This window comes from Impatiens glandulifera, chromosome 6, assembly GCF_907164915.1.
Source record: "Impatiens glandulifera chromosome 6, dImpGla2.1, whole genome shotgun sequence".
Classification (NCBI taxonomy): Eukaryota; Viridiplantae; Streptophyta; class Magnoliopsida; order Ericales; family Balsaminaceae; genus Impatiens; species Impatiens glandulifera.
The window spans coordinates 2,549,634-2,567,222 of NC_061867.1; the positions used below are offsets into that span (position 1 = coordinate 2,549,634).

At 26.9% G+C, this 17,589-nt stretch overlaps 1 protein-coding gene across 1 annotated transcript; it reads right to left on the bottom strand.

Annotated features, from left to right (window-relative positions):
- Positions 1-1,366: 1,366 nt before the first annotated feature.
- Positions 1,367-2,272, bottom strand: LOC124944118 (thaumatin-like protein 1). The gene has a single exon (XM_047484591.1). It carries the CDS (start codon positions 2,252-2,254, stop codon positions 1,391-1,393), a length of 864 nt encoding a protein of 287 aa, XP_047340547.1. The 5' UTR covers positions 2,255-2,272; the 3' UTR covers positions 1,367-1,390.
- Positions 2,273-17,589: the final 15,317 nt, after the last annotated feature.

The window sequence follows — 17,589 nt, forward strand, 5'->3', positions numbered from 1 at the left end:
ATCATGCATGACTCATAAAATTAAAGTGCATTAATACAAAAGACTCAAGATCTTATTACATATAACATGGCTCGATGCAATAGTGGATACATTTAATTTATTCGGGTCAGCATGAGCACTTATTTAATAGTTGTGGGTTTTATGGACATAATATTGTAATTTTAATCTAATTATGGTGGTGTCTATTATTGGTACTGTTGTTGGTGATGAATTTGTTGATGGCGGTGCAACTATTGTTGGTATTGTTTTTGGTGATGAATTTGGTGATGGCGGTGTTACTATTGTTGTCGGTGATGAATCTGGTGGTGATGGTGGTGCTAATATTGTTTGGACGAGTCGTCGACCACCTTTAGGTATGACATCAGCCCAAACGGTAAAGGTACCTTTAGTGGTTTCGGTGAAAAGCCCGACAAAAACAAGAACTGTGATGAGGAGGCGAAATTTGTGAAAGGATTTAGAGGAGGACACCATTCTTGATTATGAAAGTATGTGCTTTACTTAAAACACTACATATATAGGAATTTCATCATATCATAATGTGGGTGAACCATAAAGACCTTAATTCAACTTGTTTGAAGGTTCTTCTTCTCTTATAGTCAAAGTCTTTGTTTAAAAAAGACTGTTACGTACTGTATAATATATTGAAAAACATTTTTACAAATTACAAAAAGAATTATCTCAAAGAAAATCAAATTTCACTAGTCTATACAAAAATATATTTATTTATATTTTTAAATGATAAAACGTTTTTCATTTATTATTTATTCGATAAAATTCTAACTAAATGGTAAAATCTATTATAAAAAATTATCTTTTTTTATTATAAATTATCCAAGAGAAAAAAAAATATTTGAAATATTAAATAGTATTAAAAAAAATTTAAAAATTAAAATTTTAATATAAAAACACAACAATTTTACTAAATTCCAATGTTGCACATGTAAAATATAGTTCACTTGGGTGAATAATATAGTTAGGGGTGAATAAGACAGTGTCACCCGCGGTTTTTTTTTTATTATTATAGTTCATCCGATATTGTTCCTCCCTAAATAAATAAATAAGTTACGGGTGAAGTATACCGTTGTTTTTTTAATTTCAGGTGAAACTATAATTCACCAAAAGAAAAAAGAAAAACAACGGAGGACTATAATTCACCTGTGGCTTCTTTTATAATTTCAGTGAATTATAATTCATCTGCGGCTTCTTTTATAATTTGAGTGAACTATAATTCACCCGCTGATTTAGGTATTCATTACTTTTGTATCAAATATATATTATTATTATTATATATATTATAAAATTCTTTTATTAAACTTTATAACTAGAGCACCCAATTAAGAATATGAAATCAAACAAAACAGTTGACAAAATTTATTAACATAATAAATTGTTATTGTTTTGACAAGGAAACATAAAACTGTTTGTTACAACTCTTGAATGCAGGGGCAACAATTGTTATTTTAGCCTGAGGAATAATAATAGTAGAATTACTTTGGCATATTGATACTGTTGTTGTTGTGTTCCTTGTTATTGTATTTGTTAACACCGAACCAGTTGGGCAGAAAACAACCTTGTAATTAGTTCCTCCCGGGCAAGTGAAAGTGCTTGTTTGATCGTCTTTCGGGTAACTATAAGCATCCGGGCATTTATCCTTGAAGAATCTAGAATAACGGGTAGGTTCACAACTACTAGAATTGCAACAATACTCGTTAGTATTGTACACGGTACACGGGTTATTGCATCCTCCTGGAGCCTGTAGTGAGCCGGGGCACTGCTCATTGATGTCACCGATGCATTGAATGTCTGTGGTGCACAATTTTGAGTTGGAACTGAATTGCATCGGCACGTTGAACCCGTAGATAAGAGAAATGTCAAAGAAGTCCAAGTTATTGTTCTGATTCAATGCATACTCGGCCAAAGTGTTGGGAGGTGAGCCGTAGGTTTGACACTCTAGGAGCCCATTGCAATCCCCTGTTTGGCAACTACCATAACCGGACTCGTTGAAATTGCAGCCAGTCCTGGCCCAGATTCGGCCTCGGGTTGTATTTTCTGGTGGGTTTAAGGTCCATGTTTGGGATTGTTTGAGTTGCTGGCCACCGCCGGGTGTGGCTGCAGCCCAAACGGTGAAAGAACAGTTATTGGTGACAGTGATTGTGGCTGCATCGATCAAAGCTGCGGAAAGAAGGGATGTAAATAGAAGAAAGGAATTAATGGGAAAACATGAAGAGAAGAAGGAGAAGGAGATAGACACCATTGTTAATTTAGATTTGTGATTGAAAACAGAGGATTTACTAGAAATAGGAGATAGGAATTCGGTCATATGTAGACCATAAACACAATCAAGTCATGGTCCCTTTAGTCAAAGTCAACTTATAGAATTTTCAGATTTGTTGAATAATATAAGTATATCAATAGTTGAGCACATTTCGAAGGTTTCATTAGTCGAATTAGATATAAAAAAAAAGAATAAAACTTATTTAGAATTATTTTATAATAGAATTTATTTTTATTAAGACGCAAACAAGTGTCATCGTCTAAACAAAATGTTATACGTTGACTAGACATGAATACTTTTCATGTAGGACTAATGCGTCTGATGTGACAGACCTACATATTTTGGTTAATATCCCAATTATTTTTTGTGCACTATTTGGTTGAAGAGAAATTGTCGAATTTTTAATAATCGTAGTTGTAAGATGTTTATCATTTATAATTATATGTTACGACTTGTTTCGTAAGGTGTGTTTATGGGTTCTTGATCTCAAGAATCAAGTTCTTGATCTCTAGGACCGGTGGAAATTCTATAATCAAAGGGCAGGAGAATGTTTTTAATAGAGAGTTTGGGATGAGGGGATAGAAGAACCAATGGTGAGAAGAGAAATATTGTTGGTCAATACCAAACAGTCCATAATAAATAATAATAGACAAATGGGTCGAAGTTCATATCTTCATTATTCCATTCATGGGTCATTGGAGAAGAAAGATCAGTCTTATATAGGTGATGTCTTGCCCCAAAATATTCGGTTACAAAAACTACTAGAAAATAACAAAATTCGGTTTGTAAAATAGAAATGGAAAGCAAAACAAAATATTAAAACAACAAATAGAAATCTGGCCTATGTGCACAATAGGACCGAGAAAGGGTGCCGAAAAAGGTTGCTGAAATTATTTTAGGACCGAGGCCTTAATTTGGAGACCCTAACATTATACTTTTTATATTCGTTTCGGAAAATATGTGAAATCGGTTAGAGAGTTAATCGGTTTTTTTCAAATACATATGAACTCGATAACTTATTGGTATCGTGGTTGTATTTTATTATTATTTTTTTATTTTCATTTTTATCATTGTGTTTTTTATTATTTTTAATATACATGGTCCATTATAATTTTTTTTTAATATATTAGAGTAGCTAAAGTGAATAAACCGATCAAAATTTATTTCAGTTTTTTTTTTAAGGTTTGTCTACTCTTCTGTTATAGTTAAAGTCACATAAATATAAATATAAATATAAATATAAATATAAATATATAAGTAATGATATACAATACATTTACCTTGTATAACACCTTTATTTAATGTAAGTGTCTCCAAAAATATATTTATTTATCGTTTTAAAATATAAAACATTTTCATTTAAATGATATTGTAACTAAACGGTAAAATCTATTAAAAAATAATTTAGTGTAATTTATAACTTAAATTATTCAAAAGAAGAAAAACAATTAAAAAAAAAGTTTAGATGTTAAATAACATCACAAAATCTTGGTTCAAGATTACAAATAGACTGTTATAAAATATATGAAACTGATGTAAATCTGATGAATAGAATGAAAAATCTTTATAAATTAAGTTGATTTTTTTATTATCATATTTTCATTGAATGATTAAAATTTAAATTTTATTATCATATTTTCTTTGAATGATTAAATATTAAGTTTATTTTTTGTATACCTTAAATTATCTTAAATGACAATTTAAATATTAAATTGGTAAGTTGGTTTCTTTTTTCCATGTAATAATGTCTCAATAGGGGGCAATATATGCATCATGAGTCTCAAATCTAATCAACCGTAAAGACTTTTCAAATTAATCAATTTTGGGTAAATGTCATACCTAATTTTTATAATTGTGAAATTTTAATTAAAATATTCACATAAATTAGTGAAAATGATGTATAACTACTACATTTATTTATTTTATATTTTAACAAGATCATTTTATATTTTAACATAAATCATTTTATATTTTATATCATTTATTAAAATATTCACATAAATTAGTGAAAATTAGTGAAAATGATTATATTAATTTTCGAGTCGAAATCAGAAATGAAAGACACAAATATCGTCTTCATACATCTTTTTTCAAACTACATGTCAAATTATAGAAAATACCACACCGATAATTCATATTAAAAACCACGTAACATAATATTATTGCTCTTTACTAATGACAATTTTCTTTGCTAACGTAGGTTTTAAACATTCTAATTGGACGAGCCATGTCCTAATGTTTTCTTATTTTTCATCAAATAAAAAAAAAAATAGGCATCTCCACGATCCTACACTCATCTTAGAAAATAAAGAAATATTTTTATTTTACTTTACTTTTATATTCCAACATATATTTGGTTTAATGGTGATCTTTACTTTAGGTTTAATAAATTATGAGATCAAAATATTATTTTGGTTAATTTTGTTAGAGTATAATATAATATATTTATAAGATATTATTATAATATTATAAATTATGATAATATTAATATTATATTATTTAATTTTTTTATATATCAATTATAATAGACATATTCTATGTAACACATTTGTGATATGTGTTATATATATATATGTAAACAGTTGTGGCATGTGTAAGTTCAACAAGTTTATGTGTTAAGATCAATCCCAAAGCCCAAGTCAACCTCAAACAAACATAGTAGAATGAAATGAGTCAACCTCAAAATGGTCTTTTTTGATTGGGGCAGCCCAAAAAGTATCCTTTACATTAAGTTTTTTCTTGATAGGTAAAGGCCCAGTAGAAATTAAAGTACACATACGAATTTTGTGGAATGGAGGCAACAATGCTGGTTCAATTATAAATTTGAAAATTAAAAGTTTAATTAAAATGTTGTTATGTAAATTTGTAAAATTATGAGTTTTACTTAAAAAAAAAAAATTGTGTAACTTAGAATTTATTTAAAATCATACAAGTTTATTTTAAATGAAATTATATAATTATTATTTATATATTTAATTAAATATATTAATATTAAATACAATAATAAACCAATCACATTAAAAGTTATAATTATAGTATTTAATCCAAACCTTATTCTTTTGTCATCCCAAAACATACTACTCATTTAATCTATTCTCAGAAAACCATAAACCTTGTTTCTATTTACAAGAGTTATGATATTGGATACTCACACATATACCAATTATCAACTTTTGAAAAAAATGTGTTCTTATTCTTTATTTAGCTTTTTATATTTTATATTATATTAAAAATATTAATAATTTTGTATTGTGTTAAATGATCAAATTGTTTCTAAGGTCATAGGTTCTAACCTTATTAAGCTATAATTTTTTTTGGAGGCATGGGCGGCGGTCTTGGTTTCCTTAACATAGGGCCGACTCTGGCCCTTTTACAGATCGACTATAACTGGTGTCAAAGTATATAATTCACATGATTTATTTGAGCACCTCAAGTCTATAGATAATTCATAATAGTCGCTACGGGACACACCATCAACATAAAAGTATTAATTAGCATAAGAGGTCTCCTGCGAGACACTCCGATGCATTCAGATTATCACCAAGAATCTCAAGTTATAGAAAATCAAATTAATTAAGTAATGTAAAGTACACTATTTTACCGATTTAATGGTATCATATTTCAATGAACCTGTAATTATGAATTATTTAGATAGGAACGTTATAAAATATAATAAGTGACATACTTTTATAATTAGTATAAAAAATGTTTTTGTAGTAGTAACGTGTATTAGAAAAAAGAAAATTGTTTAAGCACAACGACTAAACTTGACATAAAAATAAAAAATAAAAATGTTACTCAATAGGTTATCGAGTTCGTAAATTTTCGAGAAAAACGATTAATTTCTCGACGAACCCTACTAATTTTATGTAACGGGTCTCAGAAAACATAATAATAATATATTATGAATGATACGCATCAGACAACTATGATTATTGAAAGTTGAACGATTTTTTTTCAAACCAGATAATCCACTAAAAAATAATTGAGAAAGACACGGACATCACTCAATGAATTTCAGTAATACTCCACAAAAGACTTCATATACTAGTCACATCTACAAAAGTAAGTGAGTTATCAATTCAACGTACTCGTCACATATACGACGACTAATCATAACAGATAAGTTCTGATCAGAAATGACCCCTCTCTCTTCTTCTCTATAAGTTTTCTCTAGTTCCCAATATCATCATGTAATTAAGAATATGCAATCAAACCTAACAGTTAAAATTTATGAATATTAATTGTTATTGTTTTGACAAAACAAGGAAACATAACACTAGCAATATTTGATTCCTAAATCATTTTATTTGTTATCATGTCATTTAACCGATTAAATTATGTTATTTTGTTTAAAATAATACAAATTTATTATAATTACTTTGTATAAAATATATTTGTTTTAACTAAAAAATAAAAATAATACTTTTTGTTGTCTTAGGTAGTTTATTAGTGGTTGGATGTGTTGAAGTATTAATGAAACAATGTAATGTAGACAGGTCATTTTAAGTGAGGTTAAGTTTGTCATCGACACAAATGTCAAATTTTCATAATTTCACTATTAATTTTTCGTTCTTTCTTTGGATAAGGCACTATTTTTTTAGACAATAAGCTCTTATAAGTGTTGAGCTTTAACTTTAAGATAGTCGCATAGTATTTTATCCTCAATTATTCCCTTCTCGTGTCACAATTCCATTATGTTTCATCTCCCGTATAATTTGCATGTGTCTCATATAGTAGATTCCACGGTTTGTTTTATAATTGAATTTTTTTACACCTTGATGTGATATGGAATTGATGTATTGAAGTAATGAAACAATGTAATGTATATATAGGGTTGGGGGGAGACATTTCATTTAATGTTTCTTGGAAAGTTTGTCAATTTTGTGGAATTTTTTTCTTCTTCTAAAAATGGTGTGGAAATACATGTATTGTTAGTGAATTTTTTTTCTATTTGAATTATTGCATGAAGATTATTTATATAATTATATGATATTAAACTCATTAAAAAATATTTATTTATTTTTTAAATAAACTAGTTATCCACTATTTCATAAAAATCATCATTATTATTTGTAAGATTATCATTTGATCTATTAATTTTTATTTTGTACATAAATTATGACAATATTATATGAAAAACATCACTTGTGGATTAAAATATCTGTACGTTCTCTCTGTAATGATAATTAATCTAATTCAATATAAACAATTTTAATTGTGATTTAATAAAATTTATCTTTTTCATTTTATTAAAAAAAATTATGAAAACAAACATATTAGGATCTCATGTTATATCAACCTGAAAAAAGTGTTTGTTGCAATTCTGAAATAATACCGATATAATTAGGAGTTTTATACTTTAAATTAAATTAGAGTGTTATTATTGAAAATTAAACTATCAGATTTATTAATTTTTTTATGTTCCAATAGGATTATTTTTGTTTTTGTGGTTGCAAAATATTTGATATTATGTTATACTTATGTGATGATGTATTCAATTAATGTGAGAATACAAGTTAATGAAATTTAGAATTTAGAATTTATAAATACAAGATAATGAATTTATGATCACGTGTGATGGACCATAAAGACCTTAGTCTTTCTTATAGTCAACTTAATTATATATATATTTGTGACCCATGGACCATGATTAATTAATGTCATATTCAATTATATTTAAACACTGTTTAATTTACAGTGCAAAATATATTTTAAAAAAACTACATATCAAAAAATCTAAATTTTATTTGTTTATATGAAAATATATTTATTTACAAAGAGAGTAATTACTTATGGATCAATTTTCACCTTTTATCAAGATCTTCCTAAGAAACTCAACTCATGATAAATGATGGTTTTATTTTAATTTAAAAAAAAAAATCTTTTAAACCTAATAATCCTATCATATTTTTCCAACAATCAAATAATTTAATTAATCAATTAAAATACTAAAATATATTTTATTTTATGAAATTTAAATTAAAAATACAAAAAACATTATAATAATTCAACTGATTAAAAACACAATAATCTACATTTTAATCAAACAATTTTGTTTTCAAAACTTAATAAAAAAAACTAAAATAATTAATATGATATTTTAAACCATTGACCATTTTCTAGATTTTCTATAAATGTTTCCTCAATACATAAGTATAGCTATTCTTTTCACATGAGAGTCTCCAAGTTTGTAACTTACTAAATAAAATATAACAAAAATTAGACATTTCAAAAGGATTTTTATTTTGCTGAATATTTTTCAAATGATCTGTTTTAGGTAATACCCTAAATAAATTATGTAACCATATATATATATATATATATATATATATATATATATAAATGATGTTTTTAATTAAAAAGAAAATAAGTTACATCCCTCTTGATGCTTATATATTATAAATTTTAAATTAAATTTTGTATATATTTGTGTGTGACAAGACAAATAGAGGAGGGTTGAGATGCTCTAGGAAAAAAATATATTGGTGGCCCTGATAATTGGAAAAACAAAATTGTGGGCCTGAAAATTTAAACAATTATATTAATAATAAGTTTAAATATATATATATATATATATATATATATATATATATATATATATATATATATATATATATATATATATATATATATATATATATATACCAAATTAAATGTATAATTATAGAAAGATATATGAAATTAAGTATCTAAAAATAAAAGAAAAAATTAAGAACTTTATAGAGGGATACAAAATTAAATTGAGACAAAATCTAATGATTTTAAATAGAGATATTAATATTGTTTTGACTTGTATGTAATTAGGGACTATAAGTGTTACCGTCCTTTCCTACTTTCATACACTTTATTTCAACGTGATTTCGAACATAAATGCGGAAGCTCTAAGGTGCCTATTCGACATGATCATTGAAAAGGTTGATATAATAGTCGGTCATACGGTCTCGGTCTCTCCTCCCACACACATTTCCGACACCATGCTTCACTCCAAATCTTCCTTCACCTGTCATAAAATCCGTTGACTGGATTCCTACACCATACAAGCATAGTGAGTCTAAGGACCCAACAAGTATTTAATAGAAGACATTCATTAGACATTGCATCGATGAGTGTTTTTAAGGGTATTTCATCAGTCAATCATGTAAAGTTTCATGAGCCATATTTGGGACCCTTAGCCTAGAGAGCTGATCCTCCAAGGTAGGCATCCATTCGTCAATTTCTTCAGCCATATTTTGGAATCATACTACCAGAGCTCATGCCGGTAGCCATCCTCCCCTATATACGTCAATTCCATTGAATCCATATCCCTTCATAAAATCATCATTCTTTAAAAATCATGGACATGCATTGAAACATGCTTTGAAAACCATATGCATAATTTATATAAAATAAATGAATAAATAGCACTGTGTGGGTTTTAGAAAACGTATAGAAAAGTACTTGCCTGATAATTCCTTGTTTGTGGAAATCATCGGTCAGACCACTCGGTCCTGGGTGCCATCATCCACGGTTATAGATCTCTGTCAAGACCGCAGATTCCTCGGTCTAGAAAAGTTGATTTTGGGATGTGACAAACTACCCCTCTTATAAAGAATTTCGTCCTCGAAATTCGATCATAAGGGCAATACTACTAGTGTGTTTATGAAAAATGGTTTCATGAAAAACATTATTTCCAATCCTTATGAAAAACTGTTTCATGTCATGCAAAACATCATTTTAAAACAATTTACAGACATGAAGGCATTGGATATGCATCTGCAGGAGCATATGTGTGAAAGTGCTAAGGTTCGGAACCGTTGCTCTGATACCAAATTGTTATGCCCTCATTTCTTACTTTCATGCACTTTATTTCAACATGATTTTGAACATAAATGCGGAAGCTCTAGGGTGCCTATTCGACATGATCATTGAAAAGGTTGATATAAAAGTCGGTCCTACGGTCTCGGTCCCTCCTCCCACACACATCTCCGGCACCATGCTCCACTCCAAATCTTCCTTCACCTGTCATAAAATCCGTTGGCTGGATTCCTACACCACACAAGCATAGTGAGTCTAGGGACCAGCAAGTATTTAATAGAAGACATTCATTAGGCATTGCATCGATGAGTGTTTTTAAGGGTATCTCATCAGTCAATCATGTACAGTTTCATACTTGAGCCATATTTGGGACCCTTAGCCCAGAGAGCTGATCCTCCAGGGTAGGCATCCATTCGTCAATTCCTTCAGCCATATTTTGGAATCAGACTACCAGAGCTCATGTCGGTAGCCATCCTCCTCTATATCCGTCAATTCCATTGAATCCATATCCCTTCATAAAATCATCATTCTTTAGAAATCATGGACATGCATTGAAACATGCTTTGAAAACCATATGCATCGTTTATATAAAATACATGAATAAATAGCACTGTGTGAGTTTTAGAAAACGTATAGAAAAGGTATTTGCCTGATATTTCCTTGTTTGCGGAAATCATCGGTCGGACCACTTGATCCTGGGTGCCATCATCCACGGTCATAGATCTCTGTCAAGACCGCATATTCCTCGGTCTAGAAAAGTTAATTTTGGGATGTGACAATAAGTTTATAATATATATTAGATAATGGATTAATATTATAATATACAGTATTTGTATATGTTAATATTGTAATATAGTTAATATAAATTGGGTCATTTAAAAGAGGGTACCATGTACAATGAAATGCAATTGCAAAACTTGAATGCAGGCACAACTCACATATAAGATTTGAAATCTTATTTATACCATTTTTAAGCCACTCATCGTAATTGTAATTATAATTATAACTTAACTTTTAGGACTTTAAAAGTTCAAAGTCGTCTAAATGCCCTAATTCTTAAAGCAATACTTAATTTCCTAGGGTTTCTATCACTCACTTTGGGGTTGATTCATGAAGGGTAAAATAAATTGAATTAGATGTTCAAAATATTCTAGAATTTTTTTTCTCAAACGTTAAGGATCACAGAATTACCTAGTTCTAATTTATTTTGTATTCATGGTTGTCGTCAATTATTTAGTTCTTCACTTGTTTACGTCTTTAACATCAAACCAATTATTTAACTTGGGGTCATGGATCAAGTCTTCATCTGGGATCATTTGGCAACTCTCAACATTTTGTGATTCAAAAGGAATTATTCCAAATGGTCTTGTCCTCACACACATGAAAAAAATGTTTAAGCGAAACAGAAACAGCGTCACATTATTTAATAAATGCTTGCCGAATAAAAATATTTTTTTTGGGTTTTCAAATTTGTAAAAAAAAAAATATAAATGAATTGTATATGAATAGAAAAACATTTAAGATGTTTCTTGATCTTTATTTATTATTAATATTTATTTTTAAAGTTTGTATTGTCTTTAAAATGTTTACAGACTTTTTTTATATCTCTTTAGGTTACTATATATTTCTCACTCAATTAACCTATATATATTCTTCGAGTTCCTCTTCCAAGATAGATTCCCTCTTTGTTATATATATTTTAGTTTAAAATATATTTATAAAATAAATTTCCTCAATTAAAGAATTATTTAAAAAATTAATTTACAAATAATACAAAATAATATTTACACAAATAAAATAACTAAATAAAAATTTAGATGCTAAATAGTATAAATTATTTATAAAAATTAAAATTTTAATAAAAAAAAACCAACAATCTTACAATTTTTTATAAAAGTGATCTTAAATAAATAAAAAATCGCTTAAATTCAATATCAATGGAACGAAGTTAAGCTAATTTAACAAACTAATTATTAAATATTATGAGTGACTGTAAAATCAATATTATATATGGATCGATAAATAATACTGAAAAGTGTTATAGAGATATTATCTAATTATTTATATAATAAAAAATTATAAAAATCATGAAAAGATAAATGAAAAGCAGCCTTCAAATTTATGAAAGATTTGATGCATCATATGCATTAATATAGGGCCACTAATTATTATTATTTAAAAAAAGTTGTAAAATATACTAATTTGGTAAACAAGAATATTTTTATGGGCTAGTGGCTTCATCAATTATTATTATTTTAAAAAAGTTGTAAAATTATACTAATTTGGTAAGCAATAATATTTTATGGGCTAGTGGCATCATCAATTAGTTCAGAATGCACTTTAGGACCAAGTAAAATTCATTCATCCTTAGCCTAATAGTAGTTTCGCAATATTGAACATTATTTCCTTATTTAATTAGTATTAAAGACAAAAGAGACTATCAATTAATTGACTAAATTTGTTTTAGGAGTTTTTAGTAATTTTAGTTATGTCACGACGACGTGGTTTTGGTGAGTAACAGTTCGGGTTGGTTATCCGCGGTTAAGTGCAAAGCTTGAACTACTTCTAACTCGGTTTCATTCGTTCCTAATTTATTTTAGCGACAATTTATTTTGTGGTTTTGTCATCACTTTAAGTTTTCTTGGATTAAGGCAGCCAAAGGCATGGGCAGACACTTAACGGAAAACAACAAAACGAACAAAGCGCCTCACATTTAATAAAGTTCAAATCTAAAATTTACTTAAAATTTGTTGAACAATTATAAATTTGTAAAATTAAGAGTTTATTTATAATCATGGTTCAAAATTCCAATTTCAAATTCGGAATTTGGACTTTTCTGCTCATATCTCTTAGTCTCATGAGTCAAGATTATGACTGTCGATTAAGGTAACTCATTGGTAAGAGTCGGTTTAAGAGACAATAAAAAGGTCAACGGTTCGATTTCATCTGTAAGCGCTTTAAGATTAAACGAGGACCATGGCGGTGTAGTTCCGAATTAATATCATCATGTAATTAAGAATATGAAATCAAACAAACAATTAATAAAATGTATTTAACATAAATTGTTATTGTTTTGACAAGGAAACATAAAACTGTGTTGCAACTCTTGAATGCAGGAGCAACAACTGTTCTTTTAGCCGGATGAATACTTATAGTAGAATTACGTTGGCATGCTGCTGTTGTTTTTGTTAATACCGAACCTGGGCAGAAAACAACCTTGTAGTTAGTTCCTCCGGGGCAAGGGAAAATGCTTGTTATTTCGTCTTTCGGGTAACTATAAGCATCCGGGCATCTTTTCTTGAAGAATCTCGAAAAACTAGTAGATTCACAGCTACTAGAATTGCAACAATACTCGTCAGTCTTAAACACGGTACACGAATATTCACCTCTTGTTTCGATATACTACGGTACACGGGCCTTTGGTGATTTTTACTTTAGATTTAATAAATTATTAGTTCAATTCTTGAAATATTGACATTGTTTTATTAGATCTGGAGCTGGATTTGACCCGATTTTTTAAAAGTATTTTTAGGATTATATTTTTCTTACCGTATCTAATTGATTTAGATTAAATATTGTTTTAAAATATATTTTATTTATGTATATTAATAAATTTAATAATATTTTTGTTTTTATTTGGGATAAAAAAAATGATAGAGTTCTGATATGTTTCAGCTCAACAAGTTTCTAAGCTAAGTAAGACTTACCTAAAAGTAAATCAATTTCTAAGACCAAGTCAACTTTAGACAAACCTTGTTATTCTCTTTTTTTTTCCTTTTTTTTTCTAATTTATAAATATTTAATTACATAGATAGTTAATGAGTTAAAATAGAGACAAACAAATAAATAAAATGGGTCAACCTTTGGTCTTCTTGGATTAGGGCAGACCAAGAGCACGAGCAATTTACCGCTCAATTCTCAAACAACAATCTTTACATACTTTGTAAATGTTGTGTTTTGTTCTTTTAGTTGAAGAGACCCAATTTTATATGGATTTTATTTATGTCTACCTTATATAATGTGAAGAGATATTATTTTTTTCATTTAAGTTATTTGAGTTTAGTATAGAACAAGAAAAGAGAGGGAGGAGAGAAAAATAAACTTAGGGGTTTGAGATAGTAGTCGAAATGATTTATGTTTGTTAGAGTTTTACCGTTTGATCAATTTCAAACATTAGTCGCTTGTTGGTTATTTATGGGGGCTTAATTCTAACAGTAAAGATCTATTTTTTTAGGCTTCTAAGTCACTTGAAATGACGAAGCAGAAACCAGATGAGACATTCACCGAGTTGAAAGCCACCAAGATGCTAAACCGACCGTCCGAAGAAGACCAGGTACAACTGATCGTAAAGAACCTCCAAGACAAGTCCGACAAACAACCGGAATTGCATAATTTATATAGTTGTTGATCTTGTTCTTTGTTGTTTTATCAAGATTATTGTGTGATCTTGATATAATTTATTAGACTCTAGTTTGGTTATATCTATAGTGAACATTTAGTTGTAACATTGTTGATAATAATGTATTGTTAAGTGTCATATACTAACTGGTCACGTGGTTTTACTCTCGATTTGTAGATCAGGTTTTTCATGCTAAAACTTTTTTTGCATTGTCACTTCACATTAGGTTTAACTTATCTCTTATACTCAATTAATTGAGAAAATGTTATAATATTTTTAAAAATATATTTTCCCATCATTTAACCCTTCCTTTTGAAGCTTAAATCCTAGGTACATACAAATCAATATTGGTTTTATCACATGAACATGTCGGAAGTGGATTTTCATCAAGTAATATTCTTCAATATCCAAATTCATTTACGTAGTAGTACAATGGGCCTTAATTAAATAAAGTTGTGGTGAAGGTTTGGTCTTCTCATCATAATAGTACTAATATATTTGTGGCCACCCAAAAAACAAATTTAATATTATATCTCATCAATCTATTCAATTATTAATTAAATATAAAAATAAAATTATATTTATTTATTTATTTTTAATATATATGAACCATTTTAAATATATATATAGATAATTATGAGATTAATTATATAAATTTTGTAAATGAAATTAGTATTAATATAAAAGGCTCGTGATTTTATTACATATAATAAGAAAAACCAAGATAAGAATGACAAATGATAAATTTTTTATTTTCATTAACACGTTTCAAAGAAATATTAATTCCAATTTTTTTATATAAATCACTTACAATTCTACATAATTTAATTGCAATAATTGTAAATACAAATAGATTGTACAATCTTTTTACAGATAGTAAAAGAGTTTTTTCAAAAAAAAATCAAATTAAAATTATGGAGTTCAAAACTTAACCTCTTGTATTATTAGTTAATTGTGCCTTTGTACCAAAAATATAAGAAGTGTTTGTTGCAATTCTGAAATAATACCAGTATAATTAGGAGTTTTTTTACTTTAAATTAGAGTGTTATTATTGAAAATTGCACTATCAGATTTATTAAATTCTTAAGTTCCAATAGGATTATTTTTGTTTGTGTGGATGCAAAATGTTTGATAGTTTGATAGTATATTATACTTAGTTGATGATTGATTCAATTAATTTGAGAATATAAGTTAATGAAATTTATAATTTAAGATTTAGAAATAGAAGATCATGTGATGGACCATAAATTAAGTCTTTCTTATAGTCAATATTAATTATATATATTTGTACATTACCCATGTGACCCATGGGCCATATCCAATTATATTTATAAGAACTACAAATCAAAAAAAAAAATATATGTTACAAAAAAAATCTAAATTTTATTAGTTTACATGAAAATATATTTATTTATAAAGAGAGTATGTCAAGATATTTATAAGAAACTTAACTCATGATAAAAGATGGTTTGATTTTTATTTTATTTTTAAATTCTTTTACACCTAATTATTTTATCATATTTGTTCAACAATCATATCATTTAATTAATTAAATAAAAATACTAAAAAATATTTGAATTTATTTTATAAACTTTAAATTAAAAATACAAAAAATATTATAATAATTCATCTAATTAAAAACACAATAACCTACCTTTTAATCAAATAATATTTTTTTTAAATCTAATAAAAATCTCAAATAATCAATATCAAACAAGTCATTGATCATTTCTAGATTTTATATAAATTTCTCCTCAATACATAAGCATAGCTCATCTTTCCACATAGAGTCTCCAAGTTTGTAACTTACTAAATAAAATGTAAAAAAAATAGACTTTTCAAAATAACTTTTTTTTAGTGCTGAATACTTTTCAAATTATCTGTTTTAAAGTAATATATATCCCAATTAAATTATGTAATCATCTGTATATTTATATATGATTTTCTTAATAAATAAGAAAAGAAGCTACCGACCTCTTGATGCTTATATATTATATATATATATTCATAAGAGAAATTAAGAAATAATCCTTTTATTTTACATTATCTTGTATATATTTTTTGTGTGCAAGACAAATAGAGTAGAATTGAGATGCTCTATGAAAAAAAACATTGTGGCCCTGATAATTGGAAGAAAAATAATTGTGGGCCTGAAAATTAAAATAATTATATGAATTATAAGTTTAAAATATATATATATATATATATATATACATATATATACCAAATTAAATATATAATTTTATAGAAAGATATATGAAATTAAGTACCTAAGAAGAAAGGAAAATGTTAAAGAACTTTAGAGAAGGATAAAAAATTTAAATTGAGACAAAAAAAAATAATAGAGATATATTAGTATAGCTTTTAATGAATTGGATGATCTACATATTTTATAATTTATTTTATTTCAAATGTTACTGAAGTTTGTCCTACTTATTATTAATGTTTGTAGTCAATTATATAATTCTTTATTTTCTTTTACGTCTTTTAACATCAAACCAATTCTTCAACTTAATACAAATCTCAATGTAGTATGAATTTAGTATTTAATTTTTTGAATTGGAGAAAAAAGTTTATTCTCAATGATTAGTAGAGAAGCAAAATATTCTAATAATAATATAAAATAAGGAGAGATATATTTGTTTATTAATCTATCATTCTAAGACATCAATATTATAATAATATTCAAACATTAAAGGATTAGTATAATTAAGCTAATCTCCCTGAAATATTAAAAAAAGACAAGTGTAATATAATTTTCTAATTAAACTGATTGAATGTGTTACTTTTGTCTAAAGTTTTCATTTTATAAACATTTCAGATAATTTTGTATATATATACGGATGGATATGGATAGGGGAGAAAATTTGGGCGAGGAAATTATGTGACATGAACTTATTGATTAGAAAAAAGAAAAAATATGAAGAAATAAAGATAAATTATTTTATTTTTCCAGTGAAGATTGTATAATTCTCTAATTCCCTCGCCTAATCAATCCTCCAAAATATATATATATATATATATATATATATATATATATATATATATATATATATATATATATATATATATATATATATATATATATATATATATATATATATTTTTTAACATAGAT

Bases quoted from the DNA above. Each gene is read 5' to 3' on its own strand.
- LOC124944118 (XM_047484591.1), bottom strand. From the start codon at position 2,254: ATGGTGTCTATCTCCTTCTCCTTCTTCTCTTCATGTTTTCCCATTAAT.